Source organism: Paramisgurnus dabryanus, chromosome 7, assembly GCF_030506205.2.
Source record: "Paramisgurnus dabryanus chromosome 7, PD_genome_1.1, whole genome shotgun sequence".
Taxonomy (NCBI): domain Eukaryota; kingdom Metazoa; phylum Chordata; class Actinopteri; order Cypriniformes; family Cobitidae; genus Paramisgurnus; species Paramisgurnus dabryanus.
Window position 1 is genome coordinate 29,978,419 of NC_133343.1, and position 18,054 is coordinate 29,996,472.

General features: G+C 37.5%; 1 protein-coding gene across 7 annotated transcripts in view; it reads left to right on the forward strand.

Moving 5' to 3' along the window:
* Positions 1–18,054, forward strand: part of tox2 (TOX high mobility group box family member 2) — a 120,058-nt gene that overhangs the window by 71,535 nt on the left and 30,469 nt on the right. For 4 of the 7 annotated variants that reach the window (XM_065272421.2, XM_065272423.2, XM_065272426.2 and 1 more), the window contains one exon: positions 2,012–2,269. In XM_065272421.2, the coding sequence (XP_065128493.1) occupies positions 2,012–2,269 (258 nt within the window). Of the gene's footprint in view, positions 1–2,008; positions 2,270–18,054 lie in introns of all 7 variants that reach the window. The other 3 variants (XM_065272422.2, XM_065272420.2, XM_065272425.2) reach the window with 1 other exon arrangement.

Here is an 18,054-nt window from a genome sequence, read left to right on the forward strand (position 1 = left end):
TCTTCAAAGGGACCTATAACTATATAGATGATTAATATCCAACCCCAGCAGCACAAACGCATGTCACAGCAAAATACTTTCTGCAATAGTGTGAGATTTGGTCAAAGAACATGATCTTGAATGAACTTTGGATCTCCTCACTGAAGTCACTTGAGACAGTGAGAAAAAAATATCATCTTATTAATATCTCAGTTGTCTCTTCAAAGCTGCATTAAGACTGAAGGGGTACAAGTTGAGGACTTCACATCTTTTGTTTATCAGATTTTTCAACTCACGGTTGTAGATGTTTGCCTCCTGAGAAAAAGACACCCTGCAGTAATCACACATCTGTCTCCTCTAGAGTTTAAGGGCCAGATTTACTAAACGGCGCAAATAAGCGCGAGAGCGCAATTCTAAAAAAGCGTCAATGGAAGTGGTAATATATGTGGGTTATTTACTAAAAAGGCACAAATTAAATAACACAGGCCCAACAGTTGATTTCCATAATGACCAACCACTCTACTAAGAGTAGCACAAATGTGTTCAGGATCACAAATAAGCAGAGCTGATGAGGTGCGGGTGATCTACTTACACCTGATGAGCTTGAGTTCAGCACCACAGACATCTCAGCTGAACTTTAGGGTGTGAAATCCCAGCTAACGAACATGGCTTTGTACGTTTTAAAAAATCTTGTACCATACACTCTCTGATCTCTGATTTCAGGCACAATTGATTTAAGACATGCTTTTTGGCATTAAATAATGGTGCAAAAACCAGTAATATCACACGAGCAAACATTAGTAAATCACGTTGCGTAAAATCTTTTAAAAAATCTCCACCCATCAATTTTGCGTCTAAAAGGGAAACTGCTCGAAATCGCATATGCAATAAGATCATATGCAAAAATAACTAGACCACACCTTTACAGCGCTAATTATCCACTGTGCGTCTTTTGTAAATCCCGACAGTTGTTTTTATCAACATGATAGTAAATCTGGCCTTTAGAAGAGATCTCATTCATGTCTCTGCGTTGAGAACTACATGGAGTACGAAATGAAATGTTCCTCTGGGCGCTTACAGTCTCTTTCTTAAAATATCGCTTAGCGTTTTAGCCTTGTGGAGAACATCAGACAGGTAATATATTTAGGAGATCTTTATGATTTGAGTAATGCACAGCAACAAGGTGAAATCTGACGTCCCACAATGCTTTTCTGTCCTCTTCCACGGCCGCATATTTGCTAAAAGTATTTGTTTGCAAGATAAATGGCCGTTCTCCAGGCGAAGATGACAGGCAACACAAAGATGATATTGAATTGATTTCTGAAATGTTGCAGAACGGACTGTTTGATGTATACGGGCAGACATGAATCATAAAAATTCTATTAAAAAACCTCTTGAATGGTTGACAGCGGAATATTATTTCTGATGATTAATTTGAGTCAGTCATTATAGACGAGCTCCAGTCAAATCGCCTCCCACAAAATTGCTTCTCATTCCCTCTTGAATACCTCAGCAATCTTTCTCTCTCTTTCTCTCTCTCTCTCTTTCTCTCTCTCTTTCTCTCTCTCTCTCTCTCTCTCTCTCTCTCTCTCTCTCTCTCTCTCTCTCTCTCTTTGTAATGTAACGTTACATGCTTCCTCAATCACATTCAGAGTTAGATTGACACAGCCGACGAGAGGATTGAGCATCAATACGGCCGGTGTGGAAATGAGAAAACATGAGAGCTAATCAAAAACATGCCTTTCTCTTGCAGAAGTTGATTGTGATAATATTGCATTTCCACCAACTTTCCGTGATATTAAAGCCACGTTTCCAAAGAAAGTGATTCATGCTTGTTTCACTGCATCATGTTTATGTGTCTCTGTTCACAAAGTCATTATTAGGGTTTGCTGGGATGAGCAGCTGCATAGTAACAACCACTCTGAACGCCTTAGCAACCGCATAGCAACACCATGGCAACATCATGGCACTTGCATTACCATCATACAATGTTTCAATCTAATTATTCTCTCTCTCTTTCTCTCTATAGCAGAATTACTCAGGTCAGGGAGGGGGGACCGGGAATGGAGGTGGTGGAGGTGATGAGGATTATGAGATTCCCCCTATAACCCCTCCAAATCACCCTGAGCCGCCTCTACTGCACCTGATGGACCCTGAGTCTGGTTACCTGTGTCACTCTCTGCCTCACAACGGTCTGATCAATCCGTACTCTTACCCCGAGCTGCCCGCCCTGATGATGTCCAACATGCTCGCCCAGGACGGCCACCTGCTGTCCAGTCAGATGCCCTCGGTGAGTCAAATGCTTCGACTCTGTCCCGAACTGCAGTAAGCTGCCTGCCTAGACAGCATTTTTTAGACAGTACATACAGTTTTTGGACATGTACCGTGTACTGGCACGTTAGTTTAAACAGCACCTATTACATTGCTAACAACAACGTTATGTTGTGTATTTGCTGTAATACAATGCGTTACCCAGCCCCTAAGGTGACATTGGAGTAAAAAAATCTAAAGTTTAGTTTCGCGTGCTCATGTGAAACCTTCATGTGCAGAATTTTTTTTTAAGTTTAGTTTTGCGTGCTTTCATGTGCGCGCGCGATAGTTTCACGTGCGCACGCGAAACTAAACTTTAATTTTTTCTCCATGTCCCCTTAGGGGCTCTGTAATGTGTTTGCATTGTTTAGGGTATATTATTTTCCACATAGCGTACATAGTTGCTCCTCAATGCCCTGCCTTCCTGAAACGCATTGATTTTATACAAAGCCCATTGTTCTGAAAAGTGCAGTGTCCTCTGATTGGCCAACTAATCAGTACATTGTGATTGGCTTGAAAAGTTGGAGACAATAACTCACGTCATCATTTACATTTTGGATCTGTTCCTTTGCATATTGTTACCAAACTAATACACACTTACACACCATAGGAAATGTAAAATTCTGAATAGGATAATAGGTGCTCTTTAAGGATGGGTGTGCACATGGCTCCACATGTATGTGCATTACAGACGCCTTGTTTTGGTCAAAATTTGAAGCAGAACTTGAACATTTCAGATCGTATTGCGGTGAACTATGTTGTATGGAAACATTGAGAGTTGTTATATTCAGTACTGAAAGGATGGAAAAGGTCCACCTAATTAAAATTGATGATTTCACCCAGCATTTGTGTTTGTGCCAAGCATATTTGTCTTGCTTTGTTGCAAAAGCTTAGCAACACGGTTTGCTCATCAGTGTATTGTTATTTTAATGACATGCTAATGTCAGATGGTATGGAGGACTTATTCATCAAATTAGAAGTACAGATTTTCCCACAATAGTTTATAAATCTTGCATCTATACTTGTTCAGATTCACGGCCCAGTTGCCTTGTAAAAGTGATTGGCTGAGGACTTTCGTTTTATAAAGCTGTCATAGTGAACGTTGGGATTTCTCACATTTATTTTCTACGTCTCCTCAGAATAGATGAAGCGATGGCTCTTTATTGACAATGAAACACAATCGATTGTTTTCTCATCCTAACTAACTGACCACAGCAGACCTTTGACTCTACTTACAATTCTCTAATTGCATTGTAAGACAGACAGATGATAATGACTGAGACGAAGACACATCTATCTTTCTGTGGTGGCCACTGTGTCAGCAGTGATGCTAAAGGAATTATGAGTAAATTCATCAGCATCCTTATTCTCTGTCACTCCATATACATAGTTGTTAAAGTTATATTAGTTGTATGTTGTTGACTATTGCAAATTCCATTAAATCACTAATGTGAGAGACATCCCAGCAAGTCATTTCACCATCTAGGTTAACTGAAGACCAGATATAGTCCGGCTATGAGTGACCCACTTCTAGCCAAAATATTCTTGAATTTGGTTACTTTTGCCAGAATAACTTGCAAGTCAACAGTGATTACAAGGTGTTTGCTTTCCTTTATTGAATGTATTTCATTTACTGGTAACACTTTACAATAAGGTTGTATTTGTTAAGAATTAGTTAATGCATTAGCAAACATGAACTAACAATGAACAATGCTTCTACAGTGTTTATTAATCTTAGTTCATGTTCATTTTTGCATTTACTAATACATTTATAAAATCAAGAATTTAAACTGTTAACATTAGTTAATGCATCATGGACTAACATAATTAATACATGCTAAACAACTATATTGTGCAATGCTTGTTCATGTTAGTTAATGCATTTACTAATGTTTACTAAAACAACCATATCTGTATTGTGAAGTGTACCCATTTATTTTTGGGCTATGGTTAGACATCTATTCAATTTTAACTTTCAATCCAAATTTCACCTTGTTTTAGCCTAGATGTATGAGTTGTGTTTGGACGACTATTAAATGACTTCTTTCAAATGCAGATTTGCTTGCTGGGTTATACCAAAAGGAAAACATAAAAAATCAATTAAATGTATTAAAGCAACACTATGTAGTTTTTTTACCTTTAAATAATGTCTCTAAAATTATTTCAGTGATAGAACAACTTTTAACTGGACAAATTGTACTGTTGCTGCAGCCTGAGCAGCCTCCTAGCTGCTACAAGCACACTCTGAAAGTGGCGGTGGAGGGTAGGAAACACAGCCCCGCCCCTCCCCCTGCCTGCAGAAGAGTGTCTGATATCAGGCACTGTTGCGCTTTTCAACCACATGGGGGAGCTGTAAGTCATTTTTACATGGAAACTACATAGTGTTGCTTTAAGAAAATATATTCTGCATAAAAGACTTGCCTACAAATGTACAAATATTTATGCTCCTAAAATAATTGTGACATGTTTTTTATTAGAAGTAAGCTCATTTTCCTTTCCTGTATTCAGTTTATTACATCAATAGTATGCTGTAATAAAAACTATAGTTTGGATGGGAATATTTTGTTTGAGTTTCATCTTATTACTCATGACATCTGTAATTTTAGGTACGGATTCATACAGGACTAAAATTCAAGCAGCTTTAAAAAAAGGGTTTTATCCAATCTTCATTGGTTCTGTTTATATCACCTCTCAAATATGGGTAGTTTTTTTTTTAAATGAGCAAAAAGCTGAGATAATAGCATTTTTCTAAAGGACTTTTGTTAGAGATTCAGAGTGATTTTTTTTTTACAGTTTTTGGATCAGTGGATGCTTTAATGTTTTATAAGCTGGGTAAGAGCACCACCTACTGGATAATAGCGGAAATATGGATTGTTGTAAAAACTCGTCATTGACAGGGAAGCGTTTTCTCTTAATTAGCAGAAAAATAGTTAAATACTTTTGCTTGAAATCTGCTTAAAGGACAAGTTCGGTATTTTAGACTTAAAGCCCTGTTTTCAGATTGTTTATGGTCAAATAGAATGGTTTTGACTGAAATTTCGACATTTTCGGCTGCCCTGAGAATTTTCGCGTGTTTGTGTTTCAGCTCAGACCTCTACAATGGGTCTATAGGTGCACTGGAACAATCCTTCCTAAAATGCATTAAACTTTCGTTTACAAAGACGTGAAACTCACCGAGTGGTCAGGGGTGTTCACTGGTATGCTCACACAAAAATCGCTGCAAAAGACGCATTCCAACAGGTTTTATCGTAGTTTTTACCAACTCCATTGACTGTATTAGACGTCCTGTGAGGTACGGTATTACTCCGCGCCGGGAACTTTGTTTCTATTCTTGCAATTGGCAAAGGCGGATTAGCGCCACCACCTGGGCTGGAGTGTTTATTATTCAAGCTCTAAGCGGAAGAATGTACGGGTGTGAGGCGTTTGGGGAAATAGGTCCACAAGTTAACAACGAATGCTAAAACAGCTGTTGGAATGCGTCTTTTGCAGCGATTTTTGTGTGAGCATATCAGTGAACACCCCTGACCACTCGGTGAGTTTCACGTCTTTGTAAACGAAAGTTTAATGCATTTTAGGAAGGATTGTTCCAGTGCACCTATAAAGCCATTATAGAGGTCTGAGCTGAAACACAAACACGCGAAAATTCTCAGGGCAGCCGAAAATGTCGAAATTTCAGTCAAAACCATTCTATTTGACCATAAACAATCTGAAAACAGGGCTTTAAGTCTAAAATACCGAACTTGTCCTTTAATACTGGTCTCAGACCATTCAGAACTGTGGATCACAATCAAACTTGCTTCCCTTGTGAGAACTTGAACCTAAATACAACCTGAATGTGGCGGCCACATGCATCATAGCTTCAGTTTTTTTCATTTAGAATTCTGACTTTCAGCATTTGCATTGTTTCTAATTGCATCTTTAGTGATTTTGCAACTGTTTACTAGGTCTTGTCTAAAGAAGTGGATTTTTTTAAAGTAAAGGTTTTTGCCTAAATGTTTGCATGCACTTAGAGGATTTTACAGCGAAAGACAGTCTATTACAGCGATGGGAGTGTCTGTTTAATTTTTCATTTTATTTTTGCATTTGGGCGTGAAGAAGATCACGTGCTTTGGATAAGCATGTTTGTGATGTTTGAAATTTTGTTTTAAATTTAAAATAGTTACAGAACATATGTAATTTATTTATTTAATTTGAACTAATTAAAATAATTTAGCCAAATCCTACGAAAGTAACCTATGTGTTTTATATAACTGTCTGCTTATAATAAACTCATAGAATTTAAAAGAATTGATTATAATTTATTATTTCCATTAATTAACATTACATTATAAAAATTTCTGTAGAAATTACAGTATTACTGGGTATTACTGGTAAGTAGCTGACAGTAACTTACTGTAGATTTTACATTTATGTTATTTACTGGCAACAGTTTGTTCAAAGTTAAATGAACATGAAACATTTCCAGTCTTTATCTTCTACAGTAAGTTACTGGCAACCAGATGCATAATTACAGCTAATTTTTTCCAATGTACCATTCTGGAGTGAAAAAAAATAAGTCTTAACAGTGTACAAGATTTGTCTCATCTTGATTTTTTTTATTCCGCCCAATGGAAAAAGCATCCATGTCTGAATGAATGGGATGCAGGAAGTACAATATACGTGCATTAGTAAGACCTTACAGCAGATCACATTGGCCAAAACATGAAAAGAACCGTGTTTTCAAAAGATATTGCTGGCGAACACAGACATTCGCATTGGGACAGGATACAATTTCTCAGAGGACCTCTGAGTTTGTCACAATTTAATGTTTCATCAAACAAATGTAAATATTAATCAAAGATAACACAAGTAAACACAACATGCAGTTTTAACAAAATCCAACCACACATGGCCCTGTGTGAAAAAGTGACAGACTACAGTAGCATTTTCTTTCCATGTTTTCCAGGAAAATCTTTTTAACCACATGCAGAACCAGGAATGTTCAGTAGTATTTGTGGATGTTAAATTGTAGTGGACACCACAGGCTGTGGGGTGGTTTCATGTCTACTGCACACACACATACATGAGTCAATCTAATAGTGTTTGTGTAAAGCTGTGTGCTCTATGAGCTGTGGAAATGAGAATAGATGTGTTTTGTGCCCTATTCATTGTCTTGATAACATTTCATGCTTTACTTTCACCTTTTATGACCTTTGCAAACATCAGCGATTGATCAAATGAAATTGTAGATTTTGTGTTGTTTGGTAGATTAATGTTATTAGCAGACTTACAAATGATGAATACATTGTGAAATAGACACAAGAAGTCCTCACAATACAAGTTTCAGACTTGGCTAAGAAACGCATAAGATCGAACAGGGAGGGATTTAAGGAAGAGAAAGGATTTTTGTCTGATATTCAGGAAGCATTGATTCAACCAATGGCATGAGTTTGGGGGCGGGACTACAGTATCTGTTTTTACAACTAAGGAGTATTTAGAAAACTTATTTAAAATACGCACTTCATCTTTATTATGCACAGCACATGTGTTTATGTGTAGAGGATGATGGGTTTGTCGTTGTGTAGTTGTTTTAAGGACGTACAACTATAATTTTTGCCCGAGCGTCAATGGAAACAGACGCTTTATCTTCAGAAATAAATGCGTGGCGTCAGGGGGGTCAGTGCATATATATTCCATCTCCAAAAGAGAAGAGAAAAAGCCATTAGGTTTCATCTTTGTTCTGGAGCAGAGGCGCTGAGGAGATCTTTTTTCATTAGTGCTGCCGAGCATCACACTGTCAGAGAGATGAGATGAGCGAGATACACGAGAGAAGCCGGGAGACTGATCGAGCAGAGATGGAGAAGAGCAGTTCAAAGATGTTGAGTGACTGAACCCAGCAGTGGGATAAAGGGAAAACTGCTTTGAATGAAATGTCATCCATACTAAGAGCTTTTTAAAGTACATGAAACAATTTAGAGAGTGTCTAGTGCTTTACGAACAAAACTTCCATCTCAAGAACTGCAGTTATACTCCTGGCTTCATTATATTACTGAGAAATGTTGCTGATGTAGAATATGAGGAACTCAGATGCTAAAGCCGCTAATCGCCACCATCGTCCCAGTCCCGGTTTGTTCTTGCCTTTCATTGTCATTGGACTTCAAATCCCATAATCCCTCACTCTCCCTCACCTGATCATCGTCTGTCGTCATGGCAGCTGCCACTCATCACCCTCATCAGTTCATCACTATTTAAGTCTATTGTGTTCTCCAGCCTTGGTCCGTTCTCATGTTTGTTGCGTTGTGTATTCCAAGAGATTGTTTATTAAAAGTTATATGTTGATCTGTCGTACTCTCCTTTGTCCTGCACCATATGCCCATAGCACTCGGCACGTATTATATGTTTATTAACTCTTTCCCTGCCAATGTTTTTAATAAAAGTTGCCAGCCAACGGCAGCATTTATGATTTTTACAAAAGTTTAATGCTTTCCAGAAAACTTTATTTATGTAAACATACTATATATTAAATTAACATATATTACATGTTTTGCTTTCAAAAAAAAAAAATGTTTCATCCTTTCTACATTTGTTCTGTTTATATCTCCTCTCAAAAATGGATAGATTTCTTAAAAAACACAAAATATTTAGCAAAAAGCTGAGATAATTGCATTTTTTTAAAGGACTTTTGTTAGAGATTCAGATTGATTTTTTTTTGTTTTTGGATCAGTGGATGCTTCAGTGTTTTATAAGCTGGGTAAGAGCACCACCTACTGGATAATAGCGGAAATATGGATTGTCGTAAAGACTCGTCATTGGCAGGGAAGCACTTTCTTTTAATTGGTGGGGAAAGAGTTAAATACTTTCACTTCAGATCTGCTTAATCCTGGTCTCAGACCATTCAGAACTGTGGATCACAATTAAACTTGCGTCCCTTGTGAGAACTTAGACCTAAAATACAACCTGAATGTGGCGGCCACATGCATCACAGCACCCCCTTTATTTTGAATTCTGACTCAACATTTGCAATGTTTCTACTTCTAAATCTATATTTAAGATCCTGAAAAAAAATGCTCATTTACAAGAAAACGTGTGTAAGTGTAATCAAGTTTACAAGTGTAATCCTCTCCAAACAGACTGATGTAAAAGTAGTAAAAGTCAACATGTGCAGAAACGACTGATATGACTTGTTTGTGTTTAGTCGCTGTATTTGAATGCAAAATGTCCTAAATATGAAACATTTCAAGACGTTGAGTATTTAAGTACACATGCACAGTGCATTTAGTAAATGGTCATGTTCAGACAGCTGATATTGCTTTGAAATCCAGTGTGTGGTATTGAAAGCATCTGGTCATTAACTAACAGGACTGAAGTTTGTTCAGGATCAGATGTTTCCAGAGGAATATCAGCTCTTTCTTGATGTTCACCATCAAGTGTTTTACTGTAGACCAGATGCTTTTATTATTTAATTATCAGTTTTACCTGACTACTTTCTCAAATGCTTTAACTAAGGTGCTCAGTTTTGTATGTAGAAAAATGGTACAAATTTGGGCAGGGTAGCAGATGTGAATTTGGCACGCAACATGTTTCATTATTGAAATGTCACATTTCGTTAAAATTTCAAGGGCAATCAAGCGGTGAGAAAATAACATCATTAGCATAAAGATTTTTTTGCAGTTGCAAACATTTGTAGAGATTAAAGTACTGAAAGTGTCCTTGAGTAAAATGCATTTGTTGACAGTTTTATGTTTGAGACATTTGGTATTTTCATGATTTTTCTTCCACTATTACTGAAATGTGTCTTTTATAAAACTGCAAAGCTTTTAAAGTCACACGTATTTGAGTTATGATGTATATACACTGCAAAAAATTATTTCCAAGAAAATAAAATCGTAGTATTTTTGTCTCGTTTTCAGTAAAAATATCTAAAAACTCTTTAATTAAAATGCTTTTTCTTGATGAGCCAAACAACACAAGATAATAAGTCCAAAAAAAAATGCCAATGGGGTAAGCAAAAAAATATTGAAAATTTTTCTTAAACACTAAATACAAGAAAAATTCAAGAAAAATTTTCTTACCCCATTGGCAGATTTTTTTGCTTGTTTTATGCACAAAATCACTTAAATTTGATATTTTTGGTCTATAGACATATTTTCTTTGTTGTTTTGCTCAAGAAAAAGCATCTTAATTTAAGAATTTTTAGATATTTTTACTGAAAACAAGACAAAAATACTAAGAATTTTTTTTTATCATTTTTTTTTTTTTTGCAGTGTATAATCTTTTTAATTTTTTATTTTATATATACTTGTTTTTAAACTGGGTGATCATGCAACTCTAGTGCAGATCAAATCCTACACTGCAAAAAATGACTTTTTAGTATTTTTGTCTTGTTTTCAGTACAAATATCAAAAAAGTTGTATTTTCTTGATCAGCAAAATTACTTCAGAATAAAACCTTTTTTTAAACAAAAAATATAAAATTTAAGTGAATTTGTGCCTACAACAAGCAAAAAATCTACTAATGTGGTAAGAAAACATATTAAAATAAGTTTAAGAAAAGTTCAAGAAAAATCAAGAATATATTTTTTGCTTTTTTTGTTTTAAGCACAATGCACTTTAATTTGATACTTTTTGTCTAAAAACTAGACTTATTTTCTTTGGTCATTTTGCTCATCAAGAAAATGTATCTTTATATTTGTGCTGAAAGTAAGAAAGTCATTTTTTGCAGAGTAATGTCCAGTGTTAGACTTAAATTTTTATGCTGATTTTGTAAATGTTAGTTTCACAGTTTTATATATCCTTCTCTCAAAAGCACACACTCAGTAGTGTACACTAGAGTACATGTTCAGCTGGGCTTGTAGTATGTATGTGAATGTAGTAATGGTTTTGCAGTGGTATTCTTGGACCGTTAGATTCATCACTGCCTGAATGAACCGGACTGCGGTCGGTACTGAAGCAGAAATAGTCAGAAGATGATGGCCTGCCTTAACTCACAGGCTATTTGCAGACCTTAGGCTTTCAACCAGCTTTAATCAAATGTGTTTTTGTTGAATTCCACCCAAGTTTTCGATATAAATGCCCGCAGTTTATGGCGTTTGTCTGGTTTGATGTGGCCGGTTTTGTCAGAAACACGAGACCGCGGCTCGAAAAATGCGATTCCTCCAAAAGAAGGAACAGTGCATCGATTCATCAGGATAAAGTGAAAGATATTTGCATCGTGGCACAATTCAAGGATTACATTTGTAGCGGAAATGCTTTATGGAACTATTAATATCTTTTATTTTCTTTCTCTCCATCGCAGTTCAAAGAGCATAATAGAATGCATTTCCTGCGAGGAATATTACACTCGTGATTGATGGATCCGAAGAAAACCGAGGAAAACATTCAGCTGTTCAATAGGCCCTGTGAAATCTGGCCCGAGAAAAAGGCCGAGAGCATACGTGAAAGAGAGAGAGAGAGAGAACCCCCCTGGTTTTTAAACAGCTTTCTTTTCACCTTTGCGATTATTTATTTTCAAATAGTCCTTCAGGGTAATGTACCATTTTCTTATTTCACAGTGCTATTTCCCATAAATGAGGAGAAAGTGCGATAAATCAAGAGCCAAACACAGAGTCGTGCGAAAGCCGGAGGAGCGCTAAAGATTTATGTAACGCATTCATGTTTCTGCCTCTTCTTTTAGTGCTGTACTGTGAAAGCCGGCCTAATAAAAGCCCCTATTAATATTTCCTGTTGCCTAGCAACCGCAGGCAGCGAGTAATAGCATTCCGTGGAAAAATAGATGACCGGGCCGATAAGGAAAAATTCAATTCTTTTATTATCTCTCGGGAGAAGGTGCCTTATTTCCTTCTGCGCAATATGATACGAGAGCGGCCTTGTATATTAAGAAATGTTTTAAAGAAATAGAATTTATTTTCCAATTTCATTATAAAAAATGGCTAAGGAAAAGAAAGAGGATTTCAGATGGTATCTCTTCTAATAAAGTCTATTAGGTTTAGGGTCGTGCTTAATTTAAAGACATCTTTTGCATTCGTGTACTCTTGGTCAGCATTGCAAAAGTCTTTAACCCCTTAATATGTTTACTGTAGGGAAAATATTTCAGATTTAACATATTTGCATTTAGAAATTATGATGGTGTTTGCAGACAGAGCTACTGTATACTTCACGTCTCGGGTTCATTCATTTTCCGATTTATGATTTGCACTGAAATAAATAAGAAAAGCACTATATCTTATATATGAATTGAAAACAGATTACAGATCAAATGAGTTAGTTTCCAAGCAAAAGCACTGCGCAAAACCCAGCAGCTACAAATAATTGTGCTTTATTTTTATGAGTAATCCTGAGATGAGTTTTATGTTGTCGTCAGCGTTATTGTTTTGTTCTTTCTTTAATGGTTGTCTTCTTATTGTTTACTGGGAAAAGAACAGCGGCGATGGGAAGGACATTAGTTGTTGCCTGGAAACAAAGTGATTCGATTTGAAGTCAGCATATCTATAGTATATCCACAATGTTCTTATCAGAGCGAAAGAGAAACAGAAAGAGAGACGGTGGAGGAGAGACAGTGAGGCGTCTGTCTGATACAGCACTAACTGCAGCAGATAAAGGACTGGTTTATGTATCTCATTTTGTCACCGGCTTCTATATCTTATCAAAGCATGAAATCGCCTCCATATTCCCATGCGCTGGGTATCTGAGCACACATCAGCTGAGTTCGACTCATTCACAGCTCCCAACGAGACGAGGATGTCGTACTGCACAGAGGATCTGTTAATGCTCAAACGTTGCTCTTTTATTGCTCCAGAAGTTTAATGAAGCTCTCCGTTATATTTTATACGACACAACATTGATTTGAACATAAATACCCCAAAGACTTTGTTGTTTGCCGTGTACCATTTTTTTATATCTTAAAGGTGCTATGTGTAGATTTTAGTGGCATCTAGTGGTGAGATTGTGAATTGCAATCAATGATCCTTTCAGAACGCATAGAAAAAGCTACGGTTAGCCGCCACAGGACAAACAAGTTGTCGTCTGAGACAACATAGTGTCGAAACGTGCTCTATAGTTTGTCCATTTAGGGCTACTGTAGAAACATGGCGACACAAAATGGCGACTTCCATGTAAGGGGACCCTCTGTATGTAGACCCCATATCTGTATGTAGATATAAATGGCTCATTCTAAGGTAATTTAAACATAACGATTTGTTATGTGTAAGGTCTTTATACACCCCTGATAATATAGTAATTTATATAATATTGCATTTCTGTCAAGAGATCCTCCTAAATTTTACACACTGCACCTTTAAACATCATTGTGTGTGCCAGTAAGTGAATCAGTCACCAGTGACTCCAGTACAGATGTGTAACATATAAAGAATATAATGAATAAATCTTTCTTGTCATATAACAAGATGAGATGAAGTGGAGAAGAAGCAGAGCAGATCTGAGCTAGCATGACTCTGTCTAAAAGCCGCTGTCATGAACACGTGCCGAGCATGTGTTAAACATTAACACACTTACTAATCATCCTTAAATGAACCTAATTGTTGCCTCGACACCCTGCGGTGTATTGTGAGTGTGTTTTCACTTCTGACGGCAGGCTTCTTTTCTCATTAGCTGTTGAAGGAATCTTCTGTCTCTCCCATGTGTTGATACCAGCGTCTCTCTTCTTCTAAAGTCATTCCAGAGCTGTCATGTCAAACAGCGTTCACAGCCGTTCGACTGAAACCAGAGAGTGAAAGAGATGAGGCTCTGTTCTGAACTCTTCTCAGTTGTTTAGTGTCTATATGGACTGTTACCTTTAAAGGGCTGAACACACAGGATACACTCGTGCAGGTTTTTAATTCTGGCTCTTTGTACATGTGTATCCGAAAGATGCATTGCTGGAAATTAGGAATGCACCGATGCTTAATTTTTGTGCTGATACCGATATTCGGTAACTTAGAACGATACCGATAGTTTGCTTTTTACTCCTTGTTTCAAAATATTTTTAATCCTAGATGTGCAAAGTGTACAAACTACAATTTTGTTGTCTTTGTGACTTTTGATTGTCAGGATATAATCTTTCATGATCGTCGGCTGGTTTTAAACAATCGGCTGATTTCTGATAGTGTCGATACCGATTATAGCCCAATTTATTAGTACATCCCTGGATATGTTAAGAATATAATACTGTAGGTTGCTGTGTACTAAATGATTTTTATAGTAAGTATAATAATACTGCATAATAAACAAAACTGCAGTCCTTAATGGAGACTCAACTCACAGTTAAAGGAATAGTTAACCGAAAATACATTTTGGTCCAAAAATAACAAAAAATATGACTTTATTCAGCATTGTCTTCTCTTCCGCGTCTGTTGTGAAGTGCATGCACAAGAGTAAAGTCATGTGACTGCAGTGACGCGAAAGATGTGTTATCCTGAGACATGTTTGCAAAGTTTTTTTTTAAACTCCCTCAGACTGTAAACAAAAAAAACAGCTGGGGCGCACCAGATAACACGTCAGCCGCGTCACTGCAGTCACGTGACTTTAGTCTCACGCATGCGCTTCACAACAGAAGCGGAAGAGAAGACAATGCTGAATGAAGTCGTAATTTTTGTTACTTTTGGACCAAAATGTATTTTTTCGAAGCTTCAGCACATTCTAACTGACCCAGTTGCTCGTTGTTGTGAAGTTTATCATGGCTGTATTGTAAAGTCTGAATCATTGCAGTGCTGAAGAATCGTATTAAACGCATGAAAGCCGGTTTGTTGTTTTGGCCCAGACTACAAACATCTGTGTGTGATGGCTTCAGTTTTAAACGAACGTACAGTATAAGCGTGCATGCTACTTTTGTGACAGTACTAAAGACGCTCGGCTTCTTTTCACTGTTTCTCTATAGAGTCGTGTACTGTAGATCACTGCTCTCCTCAGATTTACATCCAATCTAATTGAAAGGGAATATAATGCAATAAAACTGTCCCAGCTATGAAATAAAGGTCCAATCACATTATTTCAATGCTTGCCTCAAGTATCCGTTTTCTACGTTAAAGACCGCATGAAATCTCAACTAGAGTTGTAGTTTTTAGTCCATTCTGGATGTGTCTTATTCCTAAATGATATCTGTAATTTTAAACCATAAAGATGGGAAATAGGCTGATTGTCCTGTCCTTAATGTATTAATAGGAAAGAAAGTACAATAAAAATATGTCTCACTTCAATGTTTAGAGATGAAGAGACATTTATGCTAAAGAATAAAGAGTTGATTTAATTGTTATGTGTCTTGTTGACATGCAGTAAAAGCACAAAGCTAAAATAAAATGATTGTTGATGCTTTAATTTCTTGTTGCGAGTGATGTTGAATTTGTTTTTGTTTTATTTATCTGAAGCAACAAGAATCTAAAGGCGAAATCTCCATTTTATCTCACTGTTGTCTAGAAGAAACAATCGAGATGTTTTTGTAGAGGATTGATTTGTGAAATCTCCTTCTTATGGGCCGTTAGATCTGATAATAACATCATTCATCTGTGTGCTTTTGCATCATCAGTTCTGCTGTAATGTAATGCAGGAATGGAAAATCTCTTCAAGCGTCAGCGTGCAGTTAATGCGTAATCTGTGGATCTGGCCGAGAATGGTTGTGAATGAAACAGCCCGGCTGTGACGCTCTGTGATGTGGTGCGTTGAGGTTTTAGTTCAGCTTGGAGTTCAAAGACCGGTGCTTTGTAACCGTCTTTCATTTCCACACGTGCTCATTTCCACACGCTCGGTCTCAGAGATGAAACTCGAGCGTCTTCAGGGACGACAGGTTCCGTTTGCTTACAGACCTAACCAGCGCTTGATTTATAAATTGGAGCCCTTATTAGCACTCGGAGCGGTGTTATAAATGACCCCCGAGGGCACGCCGCCATTCACAGCGCCAAAGATGAAGTGCAGAAGGAAGAGGGAGGTGAACGTCAGTGCCGGGTTTTCATGTTCTGCCCTCGAGGAGAACAAGGAGTCGCGTCGAGGGCAGGCCGCGATGAGATTCCCCCGCCCTCAGCTCGTTGTGTTTACAGCGAGCGCAAGAGAGGGAGATCAGTCTCCAGTGCTCGGCTAATTAAAGCTGCCATGGCCGCGAGCCTGCCGGGATAATGTTCTATTATTATAGTCATTTGTTTCAATTAACCGCTCTGTGATTTTACAATAGCAACTGTGAACCTGCGCCGAGTGAGCCATCACTCCCAACAAGATGTCTGTGATCAGAGAGAGAGTCTCTACTTGTGATGCCTCGAGTCGTGGCTTCGGGACACGCTACCATAGCTGTTCATTAGGGGTGTCACTTTTCTTCAAATCCTCGATTCGATTACATTTTCGATTCTAAGGCCACGATTCGATTCGATTCTCGGTTTTGAAATTATTAATTTTTTTTTAAAGACAAAAATTATATGCCTTTATTATTATTATTATAGTTTCACATTAACATGCCCATTGCGTGCTTTTCCTCGCATGGGGGTTTGTGGGCTTTACTTTACGCGAGAGAGCATGTATGTAGAGAGAGGATTCCTTCTTGCACGCAGATGGACTTAAAACACGCGTCTTGGACTCCTCCTAGCATCTGAAATAAAACCGGTGCGTCATAAGCAGCTGTGCTTCTCTCTGTCTCACGTGCACGTGCTCTCGCATCTGTCAAAAGTCTAAACATAAACTAAAGTAGCAATCCTAACGTATTTGTTCAGTTTTATGCGTTTTATGCAGACTAAGGCAAACTATCCCTTTTGTTTAAAATATAACCCGCTGCATCTTGGCGGCTCTCTCACGCACATTTTTTAATTCGAAGTTCGAGGTTGTGACTTAATTTCGATCGATTTCGATTTAAAATCGAAATCGTGACACCCTTACTATAGTAATCATGGTAAATTTAGTAAGGGATGTGACATGGGGGCGTGGCAACATCGACGATCCCGTTTTTTAATTCGAAGTTCGAGGTTGTGACTTAATTTCGATCGATTTCGATTTAAAATCGAAACCGTGACACCCTTACTGTTCATGCATAAGTAAACAAATATCCTGAGTCAAACGTTGATGTATTAATACTACCATGAAACGCACAGGCTTAATACTATACGCAATTATTGAAATCTGCTGAAAATGGAAATAGGTGATATTTAATGAGTTTTTATGTATTTATGTGTATTTATTTCCATACCTTTTCTGTTGAAGAGATGAGGGCTTGTTTAGTTTGGCATTTATCTAATATGCGTCACTGAAAATAGAAGGTCAAGTTGAGTGCATTGCGTGACGTAACGCTGCTTTGACAGTCTGCTACGAAGCTCGCACAAGTGTGGGCTCAGGGAAAGGTGGCGCCCACGAGCAGTTTTTTGAAACGTAAAATGACAAATGGGACAACCGCAAATCCACATAAAGTGCACTATTTGGGACGCAGCCATAAATGCAAACAGTGTGTGCTTTGGTAGTGTGCACACTACACACTACTCTATGACGTGACGCAAACACAGTGCACTCTAGAAGAAAATGTAAATTATACATTAGATTTATCTGCTATGAAAGTCAGCAGTATGCATACAGTATGAGTTTCAATAGCAAACTGGAGGTTTACTATAAACATTGCTTTGCTTTGGTCAGTCCAGCTATAGCAAAAGATCAATCACAGTCTAAACAGTGTGGATTCATACTTAACAGTCTCTTGCATTTTGGTCTCTAATATTCGAGTTTGATGTACATACAAAGTGCACAAGACATCACCTTGAGAACAGTAAAATTAAGGTTTTTAATGTTTTTATTGCTAACAATGAGAGTCTTTGTTAAAAGAGCAATTCAC